Source organism: Hippocampus comes, unplaced genomic scaffold, assembly GCF_001891065.2.
Source record: "Hippocampus comes isolate QL1 unplaced genomic scaffold, H_comes_QL1_v1.1 scaffold275, whole genome shotgun sequence".
NCBI lineage: Eukaryota > Metazoa > Chordata > Actinopteri > Syngnathiformes > Syngnathidae > Hippocampus > Hippocampus comes.
The window spans coordinates 907,661-935,432 of NW_017804971.1; the positions used below are offsets into that span (position 1 = coordinate 907,661).

General features: G+C 39.0%; 4 protein-coding genes across 6 annotated transcripts; 2 read left to right on the forward strand and 2 right to left on the reverse strand.

Moving 5' to 3' along the window:
- Positions 1-524: 524 nt before the first annotated feature.
- LOC109528378 (interferon regulatory factor 1-like) lies at positions 525-6,881 on the forward strand. The gene is made up of 7 exons (XM_019890867.1): positions 525-677; positions 2,214-2,313; positions 3,741-3,934; positions 4,524-4,731; positions 4,814-4,887; positions 5,212-5,299; positions 6,284-6,881. The coding sequence occupies exons 1-7, from the start codon at positions 546-548 to the stop codon at positions 6,376-6,378; spliced, it is 891 nt and encodes a 296-aa protein (XP_019746426.1). The 5' UTR covers positions 525-545; the 3' UTR covers positions 6,379-6,881.
- A 484-nt stretch (positions 6,882-7,365) lies between these two features.
- cdc42se2 (CDC42 small effector 2) lies at positions 7,366-17,079 on the reverse strand. The gene is made up of 5 exons (XM_019891077.1): positions 16,994-17,079; positions 14,320-14,552; positions 13,391-13,492; positions 13,220-13,295; positions 7,366-11,327 (listed from the first exon to the last, which is right to left on the reverse strand). The coding sequence occupies exons 2-4, from the start codon at positions 14,371-14,373 to the stop codon at positions 13,221-13,223; spliced, it is 231 nt and encodes a 76-aa protein (XP_019746636.1). The 5' UTR covers positions 14,374-14,552; positions 16,994-17,079; the 3' UTR covers positions 7,366-11,327; position 13,220.
- A 29-nt stretch (positions 17,080-17,108) lies between these two features.
- nip7 (NIP7 nucleolar pre-rRNA processing protein) lies at positions 17,109-19,255 on the forward strand. The gene is made up of 6 exons (XM_019891062.1): positions 17,109-17,267; positions 17,371-17,457; positions 17,652-17,790; positions 18,219-18,359; positions 18,440-18,621; positions 19,095-19,255. The coding sequence occupies exons 1-5, from the start codon at positions 17,212-17,214 to the stop codon at positions 18,557-18,559; spliced, it is 543 nt and encodes a 180-aa protein (XP_019746621.1). The 5' UTR covers positions 17,109-17,211; the 3' UTR covers positions 18,560-18,621; positions 19,095-19,255.
- An 826-nt stretch (positions 19,256-20,081) lies between these two features.
- Positions 20,082-27,440, reverse strand: terfa (telomeric repeat binding factor a). 3 transcript variants are annotated; one of them, XM_019890992.1, is made up of 13 exons: positions 27,388-27,440; positions 26,077-26,172; positions 25,451-25,581; positions 24,376-24,453; positions 24,050-24,190; positions 23,686-23,804; positions 22,363-22,869; positions 22,014-22,115; positions 21,795-21,905; positions 21,594-21,719; positions 20,721-20,788; positions 20,596-20,636; positions 20,082-20,364 (listed from the first exon to the last, which is right to left on the reverse strand). In XM_019890992.1, the coding sequence occupies exons 2-13, from the start codon at positions 26,165-26,167 to the stop codon at positions 20,206-20,208; spliced, it is 1,674 nt and encodes a 557-aa protein (XP_019746551.1). In that variant the 5' UTR covers positions 26,168-26,172; positions 27,388-27,440; the 3' UTR covers positions 20,082-20,205. The 3 variants fall into 3 exon arrangements, with proteins under 3 accessions (XP_019746551.1, XP_019746534.1, XP_019746542.1); XM_019890975.1 differs by lacking the exon at positions 27,388-27,440 and adding an exon at positions 26,970-27,381; XM_019890983.1 differs by lacking the exon at positions 27,388-27,440 and adding an exon at positions 26,718-26,907.
- Positions 27,441-27,772: the final 332 nt, after the last annotated feature.

Here is a 27,772-nt window from a genome sequence, read left to right on the forward strand (position 1 = left end):
TTGTTCGTTATTAGTGATACTACTCTGACTTCTGATGTGATCATTTGAATCTTGGCCCTGCTTTGAAAGTCTCAAGGGATGATGTATCACTTCCTGTAACTTAAGGCTAGCCGATTCATCGAATTTTGTGATGAATTTGAATTTACTTGTTGGACAAGTTAATATTTAAAAATCTTTAAAAAAAACCAAAAATGTTTATTGCGCGCATAGGTTCAAAGTGTGTCGCCACTAAAATGCACTGCGTAATCTAACCTGCAAAAAAAACAAAAAAGTTGCATGGAATAATGTCAGTGTCATTTGTCTAATTGTTGATAAAAACTTTTTTTTTTCTAAAATTGGAGATATTATTTTAAGGCAATGAAGCCCTGCCCTACTTGTAACGAGAGAAGACAGATCAATGGCAAGGTTGCCTCCTCGAGGCAGAGAAGGCCTCCGATTGGTTGATTAGAGAAGAATTGAAGCGGAGCCTTTATTTTTGCAAGCCTGTCAAAAATGACTTTGGCTTTGTGACACCTATAGTTCAAATTCTAAACGCATCTCCACACATGCACACTTTCTTCTCAACGCACCTGAAGCCTGGACTGAACATGCAACCGGCTGGCCGCCTGAGACTAAGGATGTGGCTGGAGGAGCAGATCGAGTCTGGGAAGTACCCGGGAGTCTGCTGGATCGACAAGGTAGATCGTCATCATCATAAATTACGTGCACATAATGGACACTCACTGGATTAAACACGAAACACAACTGCACAATCATCAAAATGCTGCCTTTATAAAGAGACTAATGATTTGTATTAATTGAACAGTGACTGCACTGCATCACATTAAGAGCTGTGTTTAATATTTTGATCCGGCCACATTGCATGTCGGATTGCATGCCGGATGGGTTTTTGACACAACGAATCCTATTTGAGGATGCAAAAGTGTTCCTAATAAAGTGACCTGTAAATATTCAATATTGTGTAGAATTTTAGCCTCTTTTTATGACCTTTTTCAGAGCATTCATTTTGAGAATTAAAATATCAGGCAATATTGACAATGTTTTACGGGGGCGGGGGAGTCACAATTTTACAAGGGTAAAATGCAATATATTACATGAAAAAGAGCCTTAATATTATGACAATATAGTTTGCGAAAAAAGTCACTACATTTATATTTTTAAATTACATAATAGTACTACAACAAAAGAGTCTGAGTATTACAGGAATAAAGTCATGTTTAAAAAATAAAGTAAGATTCTAATAAGTACAAAAAAAAGGCCTAATTTTGCAAGGGAGGAGTTGCAGTATCACATGAATAAAGTTAAACGAAATAATAATATTTCAGGACATAAATTCGACTTTCTCAGGAATAAAGTAATAATATCGAATGAAAAAAGTGTAATTTTACAGAAAAAAAAAAACAACAAAAGTAATACTGCATTTTGTTTGCCTAATAGAATGCTTGCCAATGTCATTTTTAACTGATTGTTGCCAAATGAATAAAACCACTACTACTTGCTGAAAAGTGTTTTTTTTTCAATTTCATTTAAAGATGACTTAGCCAACTACAAAAATGACTGCAATACATCAGTTTTATTCATAATATAATGACCCCTCTCTAAAAATCATTTCAAATAAAGGCATAATAGTATGATTAAAAAGTACATTTTTGATAAGAATAAGATAATATAAGAATAAAATTAATATTATGAGAATAAAGTCACACACTATATATTAAGAAGAAAATTCCAAAAATACTAGAATAAAATCTTAACTTTGGCAAAATGTCACAAATTAATGAGAAAAAAAGTCCTAATGTTACAAAATTTATATGAACAAAATGAAAATTATTATTCCACATAAATTCATATTACCAGACTAAAGTCGTATTATGGAAAAAAACAACAACAAATGAGTGGAAAGTCAAACAACAAAAGTTTCAATTTAAAAAAAAAAAGTTTTATTCTGAAATTTCTCAAGTTGAGGCCAAAATAAATACGTATAAATAAGTACCAAAGTATAAGATGTTTTTTTTTCCCTATTGTATTTTGTGATTGCAGTCTAATAAAGACAGACATTATATATGCTAATATTCAAAAACAACAACTGTGAAATAAATACATTTCCACAAAAAGTGCCACATAACATTTATATGTGCGTGTGGAGTGTTATACTGCTTGCCAATGTTGCACATGATGAACGCGCCTTCTCCATGAATTATGTGTGCCTCCAGTCGGAGCAGGTTTTCCAAATCCCGTGGAAACACGCAGCTCGTCACGGCTGGAATATTGACCGAGACGCCACTCTCTTCAGGAGCTGGGCTGAGCACACTGGTACGCCAGAAAAAAAAACTTCCAAGTTCTTATCAAAAAGCTCAAGAATAAAGTACGTTGTTCTAAAAGCATTCAGCAATTAATCAATCTTTTTTTTTTTTTTTTTTTTTCTCTGTGAAACTTAATTCTTCATAATGGACATAAGACGTTTTGGATAATTAAATACTTCCAACATTTTTAGCAATATGAGCTGTCGTTTGTCTGCATTAAATCTGCTAGCTTAATGCTAACATGTAATGAAAACACAGTCGACGGGCGAACAAAACAAGCATTGATATCACGGTCGGTATAAACTTCGAAACAAGTTATACTTGAACATAAATGGTAGCAACACATGCAGACAGACAGTGCTCACAGGCATAAATTCGTTATCCTTTACAGAAAACTACTGTTTACTGCGGTTTGTCTGGAATCATCAAATATATGTATATGTCTGCATTTATTGTAGAAGTTTTAGGCTTCCATTAACTTGTGCATTTTGCATTTACAATTTTACAAGATTATGTGCAAAAATCATTTACAGGAGTAAAGTTGTAACATTTAAAGGGAAGCCAGGTCAAAAATGTTGTTTACAATAATATGTTCAATGCAGGACCATTAGCCTAAATGTGGTATTTTGATTATTGTATTTGTGGACTATGAACTAGGCAGCAAAATCAACCCATTTTTATCCATCTCGAGGGGCAGCCATTTTGTCACTTGCTGTCGACTGAAAACACAAAGACATCACGGTTGTTCAGGCCTCAGTTAACAACCAATCCCGGTTCAGCTTGTGAACATCACAGGAATAAACCCAGAAAACAGGTGACCCATGATTGGTTGTAATCTGAGCCTTGAACATTTGCAATTTCATTTTCAGTCGACAACAAGTGGCAAAATGGCCGCCCCCCGAGATGGATAAAAAAATGCGTGGGTTTTGCTGCAGAATTCGTATTCCACAAATGCAGTATTCATCAGAATGTGGTATTTAGACAAGTGGGGCCACAAAGAACATATTATCGTCAAGACCCTTTTCGACTTGACATCCGCTTTAAGACCAAAAATTGATACTTGTTGTCACAATTTTGACATTCACTTAAAATTAAGATTTTATTCTCATACAAGTTACAATTTTGTGACATTTTCAGGGAGAAGGGGTACTTTACAGGACATGCATTTGCAAGCATACGTCTAATGTTGTCAGCAGCATGCGGAGGAAGTGGATCCTCTGTCACGCTTTGCTCATGTGCAATTGGCTGCATCACTAATGGCCTTGGTCGCTCTCAAAGTGAAGGCGATCATGTTGCACTGTCAACTTGACTGTCCTTACTGGACAAAACATTAGGAAGGCCTGCACAATCTGATGAAAGCCAAATATCTGAAATGTCCGCTGTGTAGTTAACAAACTTTAGATGAGCCTGAACCAAACAGGACGTGTTTAACTGCAGGCCGATACCGTCCAGGCCAACACAAAGCCGACCCAAAGACTTGGAAGGCCAACTTCCGCTGCGCCCTCAACTCTCTCCCGGACGTACGTGAGCTACGTGAGCACAGCAACAAGAGAGGCAGCGACGCCTACAGAGTTTACAAGATGCTCCCCGGCCCCAGTGTTCGCAATAGAGGTGAGTGCAACACACCATACGTTACACATACTGGACGGAGCGACTCTGGCTCTCAGTGAGCAAACGCTATAGCAGTTCAGATCATTGATAAGGTACGGTCAGTAGAACGATCGTGATCAGGAATATTACCATGACATCACTACCTGTGTGACTGCCAAAGAAACGAATTCTCAAAATATCACAAAAATAAGGACAAAAAAATGAGGCAACCAAAAAGGTATGATGCAAAAAATGAAAATATACTACTACATTTAATTAGACAAAACTATAAGAATGAACAGGTGGCACGGTGGTGTACCTCTGCACTGTGAGTCGACCACCGTGCCACCAGAATGCAAAAATATATTTAAAAAAAATATGACAACAAAAAAAACAGACAAAAACGTTTTAGATGAAAAAAAAAAAAGTATATTAGGTGGAAAAATGGGAAAATATTTTACACTATTTCTCCAATGGTAAAAATTGTGTCATATGCAAAAACATATTAGATAAGGTGGAAAAATGAGAAAATATTTTACACTATTTCTCCAGTGGTAAAAATTGTGTCATAGTTGACAACTTTTAATGAGATCCACGTCATAACGTTACACGAAAACGTAATTGCAGTAGGATGTGAATGAAAATTATACTGATGTGACAAACCTTGAGTCACAAACAGTCCCTTCTCTCCGGTCAGGACTCCGGATGCGGAGTCAGCATTTCAAAGAGCAGCAGCACGTCAGACCGCTTGCGCCTGTTGATGCGTCGCCGCAACCGTGGCATGCTCCCAGCGGCGCTTCAAGCACTCAAGAGGCGTCGTGCAGCATTGCTGTGGCGGGTGAGTCGTTCATTTGTTTTGCACAACGTTTTGCATCGCGACCGTGAAATGTGCGACTTGCCTTATTGTTGTCATTTTGCAGACATGTTATTGGAGGCCATGGAGCAGGAGGACGGAGCCAAGGTATCACAGGAGAATCCTCCGGACCTTCAAAAGGTTATTTAGCGACATGAGAGGGTCGCGATATTTGAAATGGTTCAGTATGGTACAGTGAAATTCTGCACCACATCAAACAACAGCGTTGTGTTAAATTAACACTTACAACATGAGCATCAGCGAGAATCAGCGATTTCATCGTTAGATTACCTGAATAAGTGTCTTTCCGACTCCAGGGGAATAGTGTTTCCCCAGTCATGAACCTCACCGCACGCCACTGCAGAATGGGTGATACGGGTTGGAGTGTACCTAATGTTTTGGATGCTGAGTGTGCTCATTGTGTATTGGCCAACTTGACGTTGCTCTTTCTGTGTTTTTCTGCAGCTGGTTGGTCACTTCAGCAGCACTACTGAGTCGTGCAACCACACTCAAAGAGGATGGAGGGCTTACCCACTCTGGGACCACTGGCACTGTAGGGACACACTACACATGTTATGTACGCATGCTTGTGGAGTCAGTGAGACCTTTGAATTTTTCAAAAATACTCCGCGGTCATATTTTGATGAAAATAAAATCGTAATTATGATGATGGAGTTGATATATTATGTGAAGAGTCATTAAAAATCCCTACATATATCAACTTTTTCATCATATTATGTTGTAATATGTAAGACGAAGCCATGAGTTTGAGGGTTAAGTAATATTCGATGAAAAAGTGTCATACTTTGATCAGAAAAAGGTTAGGTTGGAAGTGTGCCATGGTTTTACATGAAACAGTCATAATTTTGGAAAAAAAAATGTGATATGTGAGAAAAAAGCCAAACGTGAATAAGGTTGTAAAATCACATGAATGAAAAGAAGTCGGAATATTTTGAAAAATAAGTTGTGGCACATGTCGAACGCCTGAATGGACTCCAGCCATGCATCCGTACGCCTCTCCTGCGCTGCATTTAAAAGCAATGAGAGGAGCCGCTGCTATTGACTGGGAAGCAAGTTCGCTGTGATCACGCCCACAACGGCGGAAATGCCCGTTTCTAAATGTGTTTGTCCACGAAAATGCCAAAAGAGAGAAAACTCCATGCAGGCACAGTGAGACCTCACTAGACTTGTTCTGGGCACGAAAATACGACCCAAAGTCTTCAGAATAAAGTCAGAATATTTGTAAAATTTAGAGAATAAAGTTGCTTGGAAATCAGCGTCAAAAATACATTTAGGGACATATGAAGCCATCTCTGATGAAAATTGGCTATTGACGAGTGTAATTGGAGTTCAGGGGAACAGCATGGCTCAGATTTAGACCCACTGTCTTCCATGTCCATATTGTTAAATGAACGCCACTTACGACCAGTCATTCCATAACTCAGCATTATTATCTTTGTAAAGGCAGAATTTTGGATCGTATTCTCATTCTGCCTGCACCACACTGTCCAGTTACTGTTGTGTTGTGTTCCCTTAGGTCCAGTGGACGACAGCCTCTTCTCCCTGCAAATAGACAACGGCAATGAACTTGCGTCAGACTGGTCCTTACATCAGCAGACCCTCACACTGTAGCAACATCAGGAACAATGTGTCTGCGTGTGCGCGTCGCGTACCTGATTAAATGTTTTCTTTTCCCGCAAACCCGCTGAAATAAAAGACGTGAGAAAAGATCTTGTTCCAAGCCACGCATTAGCTCATGTTTTAAGTGCTTCCTACTCACGTCGATGACTCCCTATAGCAACAAAGGGGAAAGATCTCATTTCGCATTGTTTGGACTGTCAAAAATTATGGCATCAAGACATTATATGTCCAGTGAAAAGGAGGTATCGCCAATATGTTTTTGTCTTCTATTTATTTGGATGAATAGAATAAAAACATACAGTATGAAGATATTTGCTTTTCATTGGACATTTTTTGTGTCTCATTTAATTAAGTTACAATTTTCTGCCATCGTTGTTTGGGAGGGAAAAACCAAATAACTTTGCGGTAAGAAAACAACATGCTTTTCATACCATACAAAAACATATTTGTATTTTCCTTATCCCCAAAAAATAAATATGAAAAAAAATTAAAAAGGAAAAAAAAATTGTTTGGATGAGAAACTAAATTATTCTTAGAATGACAATGTTTACATTTTATTTTAGTTTAAACCCTTTCATGTACCCTGTAATGTGATAACATTAGTGTTAATATGCAGTTGTACTTTTTCCTATCACCTAATGAAGCTAAGAAAAATGTTGAGGATGAACAAAAAAAAATGGATACATGCTTTTGATTGCACAATAAATAGATATCAGTTTTCCCGATAGTGAAACACGTGTTTCATTATACACCTACAAACCAAGGTCGCGCAGCCTCTACATTGATATTTTTTTTTATGTTAACATTGTATTAACATTTTCAACTATATGCCCCTAAACACTGTAACTCAAAGTTAAGCTTGTTTTTTAATTAAAACAAATCCCAAAGTTGGGAGACATATTTTAAATGCATTCACTCCACTTATCTGCTCTTTTAAAAAATGTTTTAGATGCATTTAAAAATGGACAACGCAGTTGGTAAAACATCAACATGAGACATTTATTTCCCATTGCACAAATGAAAGACAGCATGGACTTTTTTTTTTAATGAAAGGAACATGTCATACAGTGCCGAGGTGGGAAAACACTGGTCTAACGCTGGATTTTATACAATATTGTAAGTAAAACAAAGCACATTTCTTATTGTTGATTTACAGCATGGAAAAAAAAAGGGGGGGAGACATTCAACTTGTCCTCTAGCACGTCCTGCTGTTGAAAAGTTGCATTTTACAGTGGACAGAAAAAATTACAACCCTTTTCAAATTTGTAATGTTAAAAAAAAAAAAAAAGATTTAAATTTAAAAATTTAACTTATGACCTGTTGAGTTCAATTAAAACGTATAGTAACAGGGGAAGTAAAAAATACACGTGTATGCTCTCTTACAACGGGCGATGTGGCTGTGTTTAGACAAGTCATATTCATACCAACGTTAAATTGGAGTCAGCACACACCTGCCTGCGTTTAAAGTACCTTTGTTCAACCACAAATAAAATTAACATGTTCAAGTAGACTTTTCTTAACATTTTTGTCGCCATATTCGACTGCATGAGCAACTAAATGGTGGCGGGTGAGTGCTGACTGCCATTTAACTTGAGGTGAAACGTGATTAGTAAACACCGCCACATCCCCGGTTATAAGGATGTGCACTCCGTTGTTTAGTTTCATGCCACAATTCAAAAACCGTTCATTTGTTTCCGATATGTGTTGTACAGGTTGTAGGTGGCATTCATTCATTTATTTTTTATTAATGGCATTTCAACAGGAGTGTGTAGACTTTTTCCATCCATTGTAATTTAGCATAGGAGTTGGAAAATCAAATGTGAATCACTTTCCACATGCAAAAAATATTGAACAGGAATAAATGGTAGTTTAAACGCTTAAAAAAAGTCTTGCAAAGCATCATGGGAAATACTCGCCATCATGGTAAATACGTTTTTACCTCGGGGGACTAACTAGGGGACAATTGTATCTCTTTAAGAATGGATATAAAGACTCTGGCTGGTATATTTTCTTATATTGCATGGTACAGACACTGACACGTTTTGCTGGCTTTATGGTACAATTACATTCTCATGGACACGTGTTCAACCACAGGAGATACCAATACACAAAAGCACATGCATTCAAAAGATCCCGGTTAGCAATGGCGTACAGAATGTGGACGGTGGTTAACATTCATACCGTTGGTGCGTTCATGAAGGCCGGGCCAATGAAACCGAACCCGCAGCCACGCTACAACAATCAATGCAAAGCAAATGTGCTGGAATCGGATGACGACAAAAACAAGAGTACGGATTTGAATATAGGTCCGTGATGAGGCTGCATTACTTTTAGTAGCTTGAGCCTGACTGAGAAAAACTAGCATATTTCCTCAAACAGTGGCCTCCACTCTAATTAATGAAATGGCTGGGTGTGACTTCCACTTAAACTATGAATGGGGAACCTTTTCCTATCATGGAGAACATTTGGGCGAGGCGCAATTATTTTTGTTCACTTTATCCAGGCCTGTTCATCCTGATGAAATTTGCAAATGGTTGTGGTTGCAAAGGGGACTTCAAAAACTGGGTCGTGGTCTGGTTTGTTTTCAGGCCACAAACAGCAGAAGCCAAACTGTTTTGTGTTCACAATTCCCTCCACTTTGACAGTGGTCCCATTTTCAACCAAGGAAAAACAGAAGCCAGTTTTAGTGAGCAACATTGCGGTTGGCTGGCATGTCGTTCAAGACTAATGAACAAGTTTGTGGATATTCTCAGAGCATTGAATCGTTTGCAATTGGCTTGCTTGGTTTTTCTCTGAGGGGACATTTTGCCTCTCATCTGTTTAGGCTTCATCCGTTCAAGCAACACAGCTTGGGTAGGGCTGCACCAGCCTGAGTCCATGCGGAAAACACAGCTATTCATGCTCCGGGTTGGAGTTAGGGTAAATGTGACCATTTCCAGGATTCCCATTGCTACCGAGTTTGAACCTTGTGTACGAGATAAACGTACAACGTTAAATTGCCCAAACGTTGAGAATTCCTTTATTGCTTGTTAGCAGAGTGAAAAAATACACCGCCAAATAGTGGCCTTTTAGTCTTGCCAAGACATAGCCTGCTGTCTTTTCGTGTCCAATTGCCACCAAATATGAACATTGTGCACACGACTCATGAATGACACTAAAGATTCAAAACATTGAGTTGTGGATTGGTGTACTGTACAGAATTTTACAGACTCGCATTAAAACATGACATTTGAATGTGTTTGAAGGTAGGAGACAGGCGTTGAGACACCTCAACATAAATGCAAACGCAGCACTGCAAATAGCCACAACTAATTAAGACGCATTTAGTAAAAACGTACAGGCTTGGGAATTGCGCATAAATTCTGGCTAAGCTACTGTCTTAGCCACGGAACTTTGTCAGAAACCGAGGATGAATTCCAGCTTTGACTTTTCGATAACTGATGCCCGTTTTCTTTCAGTTGAATAGCTCAACAAAGAAGAAACGCAAGGGTTTCTTCGAAAAAAAAAATCGCCTGTTGTAACACACTCAATATTAGGGTCATGGTCTGAAAAAGCAACAAACACTTAAAAAAAACATCAAATCAATGTCTTACTTCACATGAAGCACTAAATAAGGCCTTGGGACACTATTTGAGGAAATATGGTATCATGGCACGCAGTAGAGAGCAGATAAATGCCAGACAATCTTAATCAGCACTTAAAAGTGTATAAATTCATTGATACCCTCTTCCCCCTTATGTGCTTTAATGTTGTCATTAAGAGAAAAAAAAAATCTAATAAGAGATCACACCTGAAATAAATATACTGGAGCCATACACATGTTCTACCTTTGGCCCATGCTCCACCCCTCCACATGTTCTTTTTATAATATCCGACAGACAAAAAAAAAAAAAAAAAGGATGGGAAATTTAAAAAAAATAATCATAAACCCTGGTGGAGGCAAAAAAAAAAAAAAAAAAAAAAAACATCAACTATAAACTAAGACTAAAAGGAGGGGGAGAACACTGTCACCTGACTGGCACCTGACCAACTCACTTGTGTGCGGTGGGGGCACTTTCAAGTTCATTTCAGCTTTCACTATTTCCTGGATCTTAAAAACATATTTAAAAGAAAAATCTACTTAAACAACATTATCCTGAGCCGTAAAAAAAACAACAAATCCCCCCGAAATAATAAGAACATGACGACAGATAAGGAAGTTCATAGTTTATTAAAATTCTACATGATTTTAATCTATGAGTACGTAGATAAAAAAAAGCGTAATTCCTAAGCAGGCGTGAGTGTACATGGTGTATGGTCCAGTGTACGCGACTCAATTCAAGTTTAGTAGAAAACAGCAATCATTAACCCTGCAGACGATTCAGAGGATCATGCGACGTCTCCGAATACGAAAACAAACAAACAAAAACCAACATCTTGCTTTGCTACCTCCACCTGTCCTTTGTCAAACCTCTGAGAGAGAGAGCGAGAGAAAGTAAAAAAAAGAAACAGACAGTTCCACGTCTCTGGCGTGGCCCAGCCACCGTGAGGTCGGTTTGCAAATGTGATGATAAATACAGGCATCCATGTGGGCAACGAGAGTGACAGAGTTTTCCTCATTTATACACACACACGCCCGCACGTGCGCTCCCAGACACGCACAAGCATACGTCTGACTACGACGATGAGCATACTCAATAAAGCCTCCTCTACCTTCTCTCTATTTTTTAACTGGTACTCTTTACAGTGCAACAGCATGGCAGCAAATGGATAGCAGTGCTTTCATTAAAAAAAAAAAAAAAAAAAAAAAAAAAAATTTAAGGAATGGAATGGAAAATAAAAAATATATATACAACATTATGGAAAAGCAGTACTTTTCTCTTTTGGTCCGGCGTCTGTGAAAGACTGTGAACTGCTTCCTCCTATAAACAACAGTAGTAGTTTCTGCCACACTTGAAGGGCTGTGATGGGGAAGAAAAGAACACGTTAGGATGCTCCCATATGACAACAAAACAAACGAAATGATTTTTGAGGACACCTTTTTATAAAAACAGACAGATAAAAAAATGGTTGGGACTCTTAACGTTCAATCCCAAAGACGTATTTTATAACTTACGAGTCCAGAGATTCAATTCCTGGTCATTATTTGTTATTTTATTTTGCAAATGTTATGGTAAAGGAGGGTCCGAAAATGGCGGGCACTGAATGAGTTCACTCAAACTCAATACAATAGGGTTTAATAATTAATGTTAGCATTTAGTTGGAGCCAACACAAATACACAATTAATAATAATACTTTTTGCTGAGCAACCAACACTCTAAAAAAAAGTTCTGTTTCCTGTTTGATGGTTATCACCACATTCCCCCATCACCACACGTGCCCTACCTGGCACCATGTCAACCCCCCCCCCCATCCTAAAAAAAGGTCAAACAACAACAAACACTTAACCCTTATTAAATTAACTGCTGAAATCTGCTGCCATTCAAAAGAACAATGTTTTGAAATGGCCCTCTAATATTTATTTTTACTTTTGAGGCCTTCTGCCGAATGAAACAAATTCTATTTCTTTCATTGTCCTTTCTTTCGGTCGATATAATATTGATGATTCAACACCCATATCGCAGAGCACATGCTTTTCCCAATACTTTGCAGCCCTACAAACCAGCTCACTTGGTTTATTTTCTCACACAGACACAATCAATGACAATGAGATTAGCGGCTGAGTAACAGTCACAAGGCCAATGAGAGACACATGAGCAAAACAGAAGCAAAGCGGCAGGGTTTGCTTCAATTGAAAGGACATTTGTCAAGACGCTCCTTCATCAACAGGAAATGCAGTTGGTTTTGTGAACAAGTGTGGGCGGAATCACAACGTGAATATTTCGCCACGGATGAACACCGAGTAGATAAATCGTGATGACGCTCCTGCCCAGTGGTCTTAATGTGACAAATTAAGGTGTGGATTTGGATGAGCACTGCGGACACAACAAAGACTGACATTTGCTAATGTTGGACAAAAAAAAGGAGGCTCAGAGGGGAACGAGCCTTTTCCGTTGCCGGTCCCTCCCTTTGGAATGACCTTCCATTAAATATTAGAAATGCAGCCACTGTCCATTTTAAAAACTCATCTTAAAAGATAGTTTTCATATTTTCTGTGGCTTTTGACTCATAATGAGGCTCAGCTTTCTGCTGTATTTGTGTTATGAATGGATTGTTTTCACTGTCTTTGCTATCATCTGCCGCATTTCTAACGGCTGTCTTGGTTGTTTTAAAATGCAAATGAAGCTGTGTTGAATTTGACGCGCCATCTTATTTCTACATGGAGCGGTGTGTGTGAGTCTGCAAAAACATTCTCTGTGCTAAAACGAAGCAAAGACTTTGCGTCAACGTTTTCTGTAATGAAATTATTCAAGTAATCGTTTCAGCCCTGGTATGCCAGTTCAGAATGTTCCTGAACAACAATGGCTGTAAAGTTAAAGACTTGATGACAATAATGGCCATTCACGCCAATGAACAATTTCGAGTCTTTGATGCATGTGTTTGAAATTTAGGAGAAAACTGAAGCAGCCATGGAAAACCCAAGCAAGCACATGTACACAACACATGCAAACTCCACAAAGGAAGGTCACAGTTAAGATTCAAACCCCAAAGCTCAGAACTGTGATGACAGGGTGCAGCCCCAACTCTGGAAACTATTATTTCGATCATTTCCTGTGAGCGTAACTTGCTTCTAAACAAACTGGAGGTTGTGTTTAACCTTAGAGGCTCCAGTGGAACATTTAAATCACCATGTTGGGCTGCTAGGGCAAACACTTACACCTCAAGTCAAAGAAACAGACACACGTGCCTCACCTCATAATTGTGAGCCTTCAGAGCCACCGTGTACGTAGCCGCCTTTGGACTTCATCTGGGCCTGAACCAGATCCACCTGCAAGTGTTCAGTAAGCGGCTTTGAGCAAGCGAAACCAAAGCACACGAACACGACTTGGGTGGTTTATGTGAGAAGAGTTTTTCCAAACCTACCGACGGCAATCCCAGGCCCATGTCACCCGAGCCGACATGCGTGGTATGAACGAAGTTTGTTGGCTCGCCGATCATGGAGCGGTCAATCCGCCGCCGCCGTTTCTGGCAAACAATATGTTGGTTTTTGAAATACATGAACTAACATTTTATTTTTTGCATTTCACGTTACAAACTATAAGAGGAGGAATTCAAATCACCTAACAGAATCAGTCGCCTTGAGATATATATATCCATATTTCTTTTTTTTTTATTTTTTTTTTTATTAATAGCAATATACAAGATTTCTCAGGGTCCCCCCTGCAGTTATGGAGTCAAACTGCACTTGTAGTATGGAGACAATTTGCATTTGTTAAATAACAAAAATATCATGCATTGTATTAAATAAACATTATGACCATTTTGGTGTGTGACAACTACGAAAAAACATTGCACAGACTCTGAACAGTAACACTGGTATTGAACATGAGGTGTGCCAAGAGGTCCGCTAATATAATTTCCAAATCAAGTTGATATAAGAACAACAAGGTTTTAAACTCTCCTTAACAGAAGCCAAAGTAGATTCAAAACCATTTTGAAGCTAAACCTGTTATTACATACTGTCGCTTTAAACACACCACTTCTCATTTACCCACAAATAAATATCAGAATTGTATGTTTTGTTAGTTTGTACAAGAAATTATAATAATGTTAGCGGCAATGAGATGTGTGTTGGCTGCTCTGCCAAAATGACAGACACTAAAGTAGGTGATCCGGAGTTGTCATTCTTTTTATGATAAGCCAGTGCAGTATTTGAATTAATATCTTTAAATACAGTTTTATCAAATGCACACATATACGCTTAAAAATTGAGAAAACCCCACATTTCGTACAAAGGAACATGCAGGAATTCTATATTTGTCCGTATAGAAATTGAAATGTAGTATACTTACAGGCTGTGGCTGCTCCGCAATACAGCAGCTGAAACAAACCCAGAATTCAGTCATTCCCAGGCCACTGACAACGCCGCTGTCGCAGTTTCCTGTTTGGGTTGAGCCGCCACTCGCGTGCCTTCCTGTCTGTCTGATGTCAGCACAGCCGCAGACGCACGGTGGAAACTGATGGCGGTCACTCCGGGACAAATGTTTTCTATGAGAAGCTTCTGCCCAGTGCAAGGAACTCCCTCCTGACCACAAGTTGTTTAAAATAAGTATCAGAAGTAGCTCTAATTTCAAATGACAAAAGGTGTACTCTGGCTAATAAAAATGCTATTGACAATTCTGATAGGGCTAGCAACAAGATCACAGCTGAACCTCTAACAGTATGAGGACTTTTAATGCAAATTTACACGCTTGGAATATTGGTTTCCAAATACTTAGAGCTAGTAGTTACACTTAGCATGACTGAAAAATGTGGAAAGAATACACCAACGTTTGGAATAACTGACACAGAGAAAGAAATGAGGTCGGTACAGTAAGTAGCAGATGAACATGCGCAGCGACCTACTATTGACAGTCAATAACACTCACATTTTATGGAGGGAGGGGTTGATGTCATAAAGAGAGTGTCTGATTACATATAGCATTTTACAGAGCGAGCGCCATTTGACCTAGCGCTCTATAGCTCTTTACAAACATTTATTTGAGGGAAAAAAAATGACCCAAAATGGAAACGCCATGCGATGCGAGTTGAATCCATGTTTTTCTATAGCAATGTGACAGGGAGGAAAGAAAATTGGAGGAATGTGAAGGGAAGGCTATGTTTGGAGGGAATAATTGAATTTGAGAAATGCCCCAAGGGATGGGCCATGCCTGGAGAGAAGAGCCAACTGGTAGATTGACACCATTTTAGGGTGGGTGGCAGACATCAAGTACAAAAATAGATTAAAATAAGAAATACATGTATTCACATTCAGATTTGTTCATTCAGAGGCGTGCTCAGTTACGACAAGGAACACATTCAGTCAGGGACTGCAAGTACAACTATCTCGCATTCTAGCTACTAGTTTATACCATAAAACAAACACAGTGCAGCACAGCTTCTGGCTAGCGAAAATCATGGCTTGTGATATGATATCGTCATATCAAACTCATTGTAACAGCATCTTGCCAAAGCAGTATCAAATGTCACTATTCGTGTTATTATCACATAATCCTTCAAACTGTGCAAACTCTTGTTGCTGTCGCACTTGCCTAACATAGGCAAGTTTATTCATTCATTCATTTTCCGAACCGCTTGATCCTCACTAGGGTCGCGGGGGGTGCTGGAGCCTATCCCAGCTGTCTTCGGGCAGTAGGCGGGGGACACCCTGAATCGGTTGATAGCCAATCGCAGGGCACACAGAAACGAACAACCATTCGCACCCACACTCACACTTAGGGACAATTTTGAGTGTTCTATCAGCCTGTCATGCATGTTTTTGGAATGTGGGAGGAAACCGGAGGACCCGGAGAAAACCCACGCAAGCACGGGGAGAACATGCAAACTCCACACAGGAAGGCTGGAGCTGGAATTGAACTCGGCATCTCTACAATGTGAAGTCAACGTGCTAACCACTCGACTACCGGGGCGCCCTAGGCAAGTTTATTTCCTCAAATATTATTTGTGTTGTAGTTTCCTAAAAAAAGAAAATGCTATTAAAACTTTTTATTAATTTTAAAATACGCAGTTATCATGTTCACACACTGTTTCTTAAATGTGCTCTGAAGTGTCCTGTGAAACAATAGTATAAAAATAGTGTTTTTGTGTTTTCATACGCTATTTTTAAACAATACGTTTCCTTGATTGTTCTTGATTCCTACAACTTCCTATGTAACAATAGGGAAATGTGGGTCCCAGAAACAATGAGAACCAATGGTCGAATTGTTTCGACTCTGATGATTGGCATCAATTTGACACTTTCTGTGGAGTGAGGAAAAAAAAGATCCCTCAAATGCGAAATGGTCCCTGGTCCTAGATATTTCCCTATTTGGACCTATGCCTATCCACTTTCTCCCCTTCTCACGCAGCTCGTTTTTTGTGAGGCATTTTATTTCCTTTAGTTTATGGTTTTGGACTACATCATGTAAGTCAATATACATATTTGACAAACGTTCACGGGTCACTAATGTTGATAAACGAGTTACAAATACAGAGGTCGATTTATTATCGAACAATGAACAACTCGTTTAATTTAAATTAATGCAGCTCTGGGTGGGTTATTTGACACGTTTCCAAACTCAGATTACCACACAAACCCGTAATTTGTATTTAAGAACACGGTGTTATGTAACTGTGTACCACGGTGACAAATAAAAGCCCGCTTCAAGCGGAGAGCGTAAATAACAAATGTCACTACGTTAAATATTTTAGATAAAGCAAAGGAATGTTTAATTTGAGGCGTGTTATATTCGTTCACGTTTAAAAGGTCAAAACGCGCGGTAGTGTCTGAAGGGGTTAAAAGGGTTAGCTCGCTCGCCGTTTCCTCCACTGACAGCTAGCCTGTCGTGCTAACTTAGCCCCATTTCCGATAGGACACAAATAAATTGACGATTTCAAACAGCAAGTACTTCAAACAGGTACGAGCCTGCATCGCCGTGAATTGATCGCTTTACATATATACCTTTACCAAATGGTAAATGATCTTACCTCACGGTGACTAGTTTGCCCGACTCATACGTTACTGTCGACTGCAAAGATAGAGAAAGCGCAGAAAAACACCAGGAAGTACAATGTTGAGAAATTTCGTCGACTTCCGTTTTAAAGTTTGACCACTTCCGTGTTGATCCACGCTTTGCACGTTACTCGTGTGGGTTCCAGTTCTTCCAAGATTAGCGTTCAAAATATATTTATATTTATCTGAAAAGATGAGGCCGCTTACAGAGGAAGAGACGAAAACGTTTTTTGAGAAGCTGTCGAAATAGTAAGTGGAGCGAGAGGACATTTTGATGCGCGTTGATCACTCTGTGGATTAGCATGCTAGGCTATACATGTGATTAATATTTTATATTTTTCTCACTTAACAGTATAGGTGAAAACATAAAGCTCCTCGTGGACAGACCGGACGGCACGTACTGCTTCAGGCTTCACAACAATCGCGTATATTACATGAGGTAATCTATGACTAACACGATTTAGAGCAGGGGAAGAAAAATAATGTGTATTCACTTATTGAAAATGATATGATTGATTGCAAATTATTGTAAAAATCACCAAGTGAGACCGCAGTTTGAGAAGCACTTGTTCAGATGTACATGGAAACCCCTCAAGGAATTATCAGTGATCAATCATTGTTTTGTTTCCACAGCCAGAATATTCTCAAACTATCGACAAACATTTCCCGGGACAAATTGGTGTCAGTCGGCACTTGTTTTGGCAAATTTACAAAGACCAATAAGTTTCGGCTCCACATCACAGCTCTGGATTTCCTGGCGCCCTACGCAAAGGTTTGTTTCATTCGGACTTTTTAATATTGCAGTTTCTGCCTTTGGAAATGGTGTGTCATGAACCACTTAGTACAGTGTGAACAACGCAGCTTTAAATGACACGAACATTTCCAGCTGACAAAGAGAAGAAATATGCAAAACTAGTTACTTTGACAATGCCTTAAACTATGTAAAATATGTTATCATGCACAAGAAGGCACGCTCTATCACTGTTGCACTTATGACCTTCAAGTGTTTTTCCATTGATTTCCTGCTAAGTTGCTGACAAACTATGGCATATTCTGACTAGAAAACCACCTTAATAAAATGGATTGTGTTTGAGAATTAAATGCATGGGAAAACACTCAAACACTTCCACTGACTCTCATTAGATTGTGTGTAGCTATACCTAATGTTGCACTCGTGTGATTTACTCGATCTTCATGAAGTTTAAGGTGTGGGTGAAACCTGGTGCCGAGCAATCTTTCCTGTACGGGAATCACATCCTAAAGTCCGGTCTGGGGAGGATCACGGAGAACACCATGCAGTACCAGGGTGTGGTGGTCTACTCCATGGCTGACGTGCCCTTGGTAGATAGTCTCCTCAGGCTTCATGTTCCAAGATGTTCAGAACATATTGAGCTAATCATTACATGGTATTGTTTTTTCAGGGGTTTGGAGTGGCTGCCAAGACGACGCAGGAGTGTCGGCGAGTGGACCCAATGTCCATAGTCGTGTTCCATCAGGCTGACGTGGGCGAGTTCATCAGGAATGAAGATGCATTAACATAAATCAAGATTTTTATCAATTGGACTGCAGCTGCTATTGATTTGACAAATGACACCCCCCTAACCCCACACACATTTCATCCACGTTTGTTATATTTACCAAAAATCCCATTTGTAATGATTGGAGTCATGTGGTAAAATGCAACAAAGGCAGCATGGCGAAGACTAGTTAGCATGCCTGCCTCACAGTGCAGAGGTGCAGGATTCGATTCTGACTCCAGCCTTCCTGTGTGGGGTTTTCATGTTCTCCCCGTGTCTGCGTGGGTTTTCCCCGGGTACTCCGGTTTCCTCCCACATTCTACAAACATGCATGGCAGGTTAACACAACACTTTAAATTGTCCCCAGGTATTATTGCGAGCAAAAATGATTGTTTGTCTATGTGTGCCCTGCGATTGACTGGCAACCTGTTCAGGGTGTACCTTGCCTACTGCCAAAGATACCTGGGATAGGCTCCGGCTGCGACCCGAAGAAGATTAGAATATGGATGAATTGAAGGTTCTATCAGTTGGACTGCAGCTGCTGTTGATTTGACAAATGACCCCTGACCCCACACACAACCTTCATCCACATTTGTTACATGACATTTACTATAAAGCCTATTTGTAATGATTGGAGTCATGTGGTGAAACAAACAAAGCAAAAATGTTTTTAAATATAAAAGAATGGACTTGCCGGCGGCACAGTGGGCGACCTGTTAACAGCACGTCCACCTCATTGCAGAGGTGCAGGGTTCGATTCCGGCTCTGGCCTTCCTGTGTGGAGTCTGTACGTTCTTCCTGTGCCTGTGTGGGTTTTCTCCGGGTACTACGGTTTCCTCCCACATTCCAAAAACAGGCATGGCAGGTTAGTTGAACACTCAAAATTGTCACTAATGCGCTGCAATTTACTGACAACCAGTTAAGAGTGTACCCCGCCTACTGCCCGAAGACAGCTGGGATTGGCTCTGACACCCTGGGACTCTCGTGAGGAAAAAGCGAATTAGAAAATGGATGTACTTATAAAACGGACCCACACATACTTATGGCTGTGTGTGTGTACGCTTGTGTATATATGTATACACACACACTGACATTCTGAGCACAAATCACTGTAGCAGGAAATATAGTTGGAATTCATGCAGGAAATACGATTGTTGCAAACACATGGACTACATTTTAATAATTGCCACAATATCTATTGGTTGGCAACACTGAATACAAGTTGCTGCTCTGGTTTGCTTGCACTGCTGACACGTGCACATCAAAATAAAACCAGCACATATTTAACAATTAATTTAGACTTTAAAAAGGCTGTGGGGCCTGCTCAGACTGGAATGTGGCTCGCGAACTGCACGTTATTCAAACGTGATCAAGGGTCAACTGTGAATGTGCCTGACCTATAAATGCCATGGTGGATACAGATTCATTGTATCATATATCATCTATTAGAAGAGCATTAGTTACCCCTGCCACCACAAGTCATTCAATAATTCTCAGCACTGATTGACTCTCGTTCACCCAAAACAGCCACTACAGACTAGTGTGACAAGGTTACAAGAATACTTCACATTTATTCAACAAGCTATAAACAATTCCACATTTGTGGTTGGCGTTAAGTAAAAAAACAAAACAAACTTGCAAACAAAATTTAAATGGAAGTAAAAGTCAACTTAAACCAAGTTTTGTTTTTTCATTGTCCTCCATCTGTCTTTAAGATGGACATTTGTCCTGTCACCAAAGGAGTAATAAGACTTAATTTTGTGCCAGTTGCCCTCTCCAAATTTTTTGACTCCCTCCTTGAGCTTGCGGCTTTCCTCTTCTGTCCACATCTGTAACACAACAGTCAAATTACATAATAAAAATATTTAAATACACACACACACACACACACACACACACACACACACACACACACACATATATATATATATATATATATACATATACACACACACACACACACACACACACACGCACACATTTATATGCAAACATTGTTAAGTTTAAAAAAAGGAAATAAAACAACAACAAACAAAAAACAAGATCAATAAATTGCTTACCCTTTTCTTGATTCCTGATAATGAACTCCTGTCGGATGAATCTAATTAAAGAAAAACAATGAAAAAAAAAAAATCAAGACCTAATAACACGGTAATACCAAATGGATTTTTTGCACTTGTACAACCATTGAAAAGCGCCTCTTCTTCAGCCCAAGTGACTTTGCTCTCCTTGGCATTGCTGTACAGCGCCTTCCTGTCAACCAAAGAGGCTATGCTAAAGAAGCAGCAGGTTGCATGTTCGTCTGACAGTGATTCCCAAACACAGTTAAGAGACCATCCGCTGCGCAGTGAGAAATTGTCCAATTGGGTTTGAAAATCATTTTTCGTTGACAGCAAAATCTATCTATCTATACCAGCAATGTATAGAGACAGGCAGAACTAAATACCACTCAAAGGCAAAGGGTAAGTCATTTAATTTAAAATTCTGAGTAAAATATGAAATCATTATTGCTCCAGTATGATGAACCCCCACTTATGCAAATGACATTTGCCTTTTCAGATTGTTGGGGGAGAATCTATGTTTTCTTTCTTGCTAAAAACTCACCTATTTGCTGTCTTTGGGCTCCGTCAAAGCCGTGTCCGTGCCTTTTCTGTTGTATGAATGGCAACAGGTGGAGACAAGTTTATTGGACCTTCTGTCATCTAATGAAGAGCATTGAAATGTTCTGCCTGTCACTATGTATAGCTGACAAAAACACGAATAAAGATATATTAGTGATTAAAAAAAAAAAAAGTAATTTGAAAAAACGAAGGGAAAATGTTTTTTTTCTGACGGCACTCTTGTTGATCTCTCACAGCACACTTGTTGGGAATCACTGCCCTATCGACTTAAAAGGACATGTCATCAAGAGGAAAAAAAGAAATGCCACACCATTAATGGTTTCAAGTCAGAACATTTAGCAGGTAGATCCTCAACATGCCACTCTTAAGGTCCCATAAGTACACCTAATATATTTTTCACCCGAAAAAAGAATGGTTCTCTGCTGAAAACAACTAACCATTTTGCACGGGAGGGGTCCTTGTTGGGAGTAGAACTTTTTTGAGCGGTGGGGCATTGATGATTCAAAGGCGAATTGTCCAGTGATAAGTCTGTGATTACGACGCCACCTTTATTTCTGAAATACCTGCAAGAATGTTAGGATTGTTATATATCCCCCCCAAGCAGAAACAATCTGTCATGCGGCACAATTTGCACTTACTTGCTCGTCGGGGCGCTGCTGCGTTTTCTCGCTGGAGAGTTGTCGCAAGCAGGAGAGTCCGGCACAATGTCGACATTGTCTGATGGTGACTCTTCCGATTCCGTGCACTTTCTACATGTGCATACACGTCAATAAAGAGAAGACTGATAAAGGAACTGTTGTGAGGAAAACAAAAAAAAAAAAAAAACTTTCAATGCTTTTAAGAACATTGGCACTTACCCATCTGGCAAAGTTGGGATATGACATGCTCCTTCTGAGACTTGCTTGCTAGATGCTGCGCTAGATGTTTGTTCCTCATGTTGTGGAGATGCCTCAACATCACTAGCGCAAGATCAAGAAAGCAAACGTTTCAAATCCTACAATGGTGAGAAACTAACTAATTGCAAGTTAGGGTGTCGTTCTCTCCTGCAAGTGTTAGTAACACCCAAATTATTCGTGGATTACAATAACTGGTTCAATGAACCCCATCATGTATTTTTTCGCAATGTCAGAGGAAAATTGAATATTCACATGCAAATATCCCCAACTCGAAAACAGATCTCAAGTCACGTTCCACGAACAATTTTACCTGCTCTTTGACAATGCATCTGTGGTGGCCGATCGAGGTCTTTTCAGCGGGACGCCCTCCATGTCCGTTTGACAGGCTACAGTTTGCAACCGCGCCGGCTCATCTGCTCTGACTGCAGCCTCTTGCTCCTGAGAGTTAGCAAGCAACAAGCTTGCTTGACTGTCCGGTTCCATAATCATCTTCGCCATGTCGTGAAAGTTCCGTTTCCTTGTCGAGACCGATATTGTTTTCCTGGCTGTGTTTTGGGTTGAATTGCTCTTGGACTGGGGAGGTGCATCTGTTTGTGTGGGAGGGGCGGCTGGGGCAGCTTCAAGGGGGCTGCCAGAGTTTCTCTGGAAAAGCTCTTGGCTCTCCGAGTTTGCACTTGTGTCCCCTTTGTCAGGAGCTGCGAGAGTGGCTTCATTTTCAACTTCTTCTTCCAGCTGAGAAAATGGTATCGTGACCTCACCCGCAGCCAAAGCCTGGTAGGCAATGTCAAGTCTCTCCTTCGAAATAACAGAATGGTCACTAGAAGTTCGAGGAGAACAATGCGGAGCTAAGTGAACACATTGGAAAATAATGGCCGATTAAGATATTCCTGATCATGAAGTAAATACCGTACATTCCAGTGAATAAAATGCATCTGTGCATATTATGCTGCCCCAAAATCACCCTTGAAAAGTTTTTTTTTCTCTGTACTAGTGTATAATATGGTCCTTAGATTTGCTGCTATCCTTTATCAGAGTGAGTAATACGATTGAAGAAAGACTCAAAACAAAGTCAAAATGCTTTTGAATTTTCTTTTCCCATACCTATGATTCAGGTCTTTCAAAGTATTTTTTAAATTATGTTTTCAAATATCCTGTTCTTCCACCGTTCGTACTTGTGGGAAGCTATTTAATTCTCTTTATTTTGCTTTTAAATCTTTAACTGACTGCTTTTTAATGTTGCACTTTTAATGACAGTATATGAGGCATATTGAGTTACGTTGTATGGTTATTTTCTTTTTTTTTGTCGTCAAGTCAATTGGAGCGCATGACAATAAAATGACTGGCTAAATCTATTTATTTGCCACTGCTATTATGTATACAAAAGCACAATATTGTTCTTTCTTTTTTTTTTTTAATAACAATAACCCGTGTTTAAATATAGTGAAATATTTTCGACTGCCAACCTCCCCCCAATATCGTGCAAATTATCATATCATGAGGTTGATTTCCTTTGTTTTGATTTAACATCTTAATGTTATGCCAATGTGACAAATATTCGATATGTTGTTTAAAAAATAGACTCAACCATTTTTGAAAATAATTCACGGTAAGTGCAAGTGATCTATGAACCTACCATATCATTAGCTGGGCGTTAACTTCCGCACTGGTGGAGGGGGCACAGTTATCTGGCTCATTGGTTGTTGTGCCCTTGTCGCTTTGCTTGTCAAGTTCATTGATGAGCTGTTTTGCAATCTGGTTCAAAGGTGAAACATAAAAATCCAAATTCAGTATCACTGCTACTTGCAAATATGACTGATCAAAAGATGACACAATGGATTGTTGCTTTCATCCCATGGCTGTCGACTAGTTATTAGCAACTTAACTGCTAATGTTTATGTGGGCAGGCGGTGCAAACTGCTAGCATTTTTATGCTGTCCACTTAATCACTCGGGTGCTACTTGACACAGAGTTCCCATGTCCGGTTGTTTAACACATACCTTGTCAAGAAAAGGAACAGAGAATGGGCAGAATTCCCGGCAAAAGGCAAGAATCTGGTCTTTTAACTGTTTGAATTCCATTTCCTCGATGACTTGATGCTTGTTGCTTCTCTGACGGATGAGATCCATGAAAATCTTTTTCTAAGGGGCAAATTATTTATTTATTACATTCCAGGGTCAATGAGGGTGTCATTGCCAAACTTGATTTGACTTTTGTCACACTGTGCCCTAATTAGCGAGTTTGTCTTCTCTCCAATTAGGTTAAAAAAAAAAAAGACAATAAAGCAGTTTCATTGCCAACATGGCAGTTTCGAAAGAGAACTCACCTTGGCAGATTTAGGAAAAAGGCGCAGCACCTCTTTTGCTTTATCAAACTCTTTGTTCTTAATGAAAAGCTTCACAAGCTGAAGACAGAGACAAAACACAACTTAGCTTACCTTACATCTAAATGTAAAATGGAATCAGACTTTGTCATTCAAGTTGAGGCTGCCTGTTTAGTTTTTACGTGGTAAAATTAAGAGGTTACATTTCAAAGTTTATGATATTGTAACATTACTTGAAACTAAGGCTGAATGATTTAAAATAATGGAATAATGATCGCCCCTCCTCCAATATTGTGATTGTGATTTAATATTTGATCATTTTTTTTTCAAAGTCCTCTTCCAGGGAAGGGCAATTAGTTGAAATTTCATCGCAAATTGGATTTTTGCTTCTCTCAATCTTAAAAACATAATCAAGAACAATCTGGATTTATTTTCATTTATTGTTTTTTATTGCAATTATTTAGTATATTCTTGTTCCAAATTTATTTTCTGGCATATTATCTTTCAAATTTAGTTTTCAAGGATTGAAGTAATTTTGATTGTTGTACCAACACATATTTCCACATGATATGTCACAAGATAAGACAGCCGAGGTCTCAGTTTAGCCCAGTAAGTCCCAAGAACTTGTGAAAATAAAAACAGAACAACAAAATAACCTGAACTGAAGTCATGAATCAGATTATATAACACAAGTTTAATGAAACAATATGTGAAGGAGTAGACTGCACTTGACACTATGTAAATAAATAAAGAAATATACCGACCGACAAAAATGAAGCAGCGTTGTGTGTGTCCCCCCCCCACCCCCCCAAAGTTGCAGCCTTTGCACTTTGAACATTGCATTGTACGACATTGTGATGTCGATTTAAATTCCATCAATTGCTGAGCCATACTTTTTATGAAGACATTTCAACACGAGAAGCAATTTCTTTTCTAGTTCCATTATTTCCTGGGGGAAAATCTGTTAGTGACCAACAAATTGGACCAGTGACCATTGTGTTGAACTGTACTGGTACCACTATATGAGGATTAAGTACATGTTATGCACGTATATTTGGAGATCATTGTGTTCACATACCATCTCCTTCACTAAGAAGCAAATATTTTTCAAGGCCTTTTGTGAAACATCACTTGTCCCGTGCAGACTTTCCAGCAGCGTAAGGGCTGATTCCAAAGGGCATAGTGAACCATTATTCTCAAAAGTCATATCTGAAATGACAATATAATAACTGCAGTTTGGCCACAATGCAAGTAGGGTAGACACATACATATTTCTAAGCCCATAGCCAATTTTTTCAGATGAGGAAGTATTGCCATGTTCTCACTGTTCTTCTATCGGTGTGTGGTGCATTGATATGACAACCACGAAACACACCACACACATACATGCACGCGCGCACACACACACACACACACACACACACACACACACACACACACACACACACACACACACACACACACACATTTCTGTTGTAGTATCAAGATTAGCCTGTGAGAGGCAGCAGAGTGCTAAGGGCCATTTATTTGGACCGACCGAATATACAAAGAAGAAAAAGTAGTACTGGTAGTCAAAATAAAAGCTCGTCCTACTCTTAGCTTATATTGCAATTACAATGTGGTGACTAACTTCTTTTGCATGTAACCTGCTTTACTGGTGCAAATTCATGGCAGTGCCTAAGAATGAATAAATTGCAGTCTCACCGAGTTTTTCACCCTCATTTACCCGGGAGAGTAACTGCATTACAAAAACCTTTTTTGGCATCACATCACTTGCTGCCACAGGACGGGCCATGATACCTGCAAAACACAGATATAAAATGTATTTGTATAGCACCTTTCAAAATTTACTGTATTCATTTTATATGAATATTATGGATGGAATCTATTTTTTTTTAAACAATGAATTTACTTGTCACTAGACATAGGTCGGTATCAAATTCTGATGACCTTGTTTGTCTTTCTTCTGAATAAATACAGAAATAAATACATTTAGAATAAACCCCTGAGAGCTCATGTATGAAAAAGGTGAAAAGAACGGACATTTATTTCATAAACAAGTTTTTTTTTCCATTTTAGTTCTTCGGTTTCCCTTAACTATAACAACCTTGGGTATCAACTATCCCATAGTTGATAGTTACTATTGTATTTCAATTTCAGCTGTAATGTATTTTGAGATATTTGGGTACATAACTTGTTTTCCTTTTAAGGCAATCTAGTTATATTTAAACACATATTGTAGCACTTTCGATTTAAAAGAAGGAAAAATAAAGGAAACACAAATTAGGAGATCTCATTGTGCTGAAAAGATTTCATTATTCAACTACAGCTTCGTTATGACTTACTGGTTCTTGAGGATATCAAAGGCATTTACAAATTGCAACCTTAATGCAATACATGTGCACAGCAGCTTCTCCCCACGTACTATATGTCGTTTAAAAAAATTGCGATTAAAGTCATAATGTTATTTAACAGACGTCACATCTTAAACAGGAAACGTCATTAACGAAGTTCGACACTCAATAAACCCAATTTAACTAATCAAAGTTGTGTTTGGCGGTCACGCAGCAAAACAAAGCGAGTTAGTTGACACTTACTTTGGATCACTTGTCTCACTTCACAAAAGCCTTGGTATTGATCATCATCAAACAACTGTAACGCCAGTGATATATAATGATCCACAAGCCAGCGGTTGACGAGAGATTCTTCTCTTTCCGTATGTTGTTCTTCCTCCGCCATGTTCTAGCTGCAGCAACTGAACGGAGGTCGGTCGCGAAGAAACGTCTGAGTGTGCGTGCGTGTGCATGCGCTTGTTTACCCAGCCAAGGCGGGAAAATTATTATTTATAGTTTGTATTCTCCGAGTGTGGTTTGCCAGGTATCAAGAGTAATATGCGAACCGCAAAGCTATAAAAAGATAATAGAAAACTCATCAAACATATATGCAATCGCCTTGTAGAGTTTTGGGTTTGTGCTGTTATCTGCAAAAAAAGCCAAATGAAGAGAATAAAATTACCCTGACAGATTCAGATTAGGGACGTGTCATTGTGTGAAATACTTCCGGGAGAACCTTGGTCAATGATTTCGAGAGCACACGATTCATTGCAACGCCCCCACTGGCTTGGAAGAAGAAGTCAATCAATGAACCTCTGTTTTCGTCGGAATTAATTTTAATTTGACATGTCGAATTGATTATTTGGTTTGATTACATTTGGCAAGTAGAGAAACTCGGTATTTTGCCTGGCATTGTCAAAAGTACAACCTGTAACTCCTTAATTTATTCATCGTTCATATAACAAAGGTGAAACTCAGAAATTTAAAACGGAACTTTAATATCATCATTTAAATGTTTATTTAAAATGACATTTAACATGACATAAGATTGACACATATATTTAATT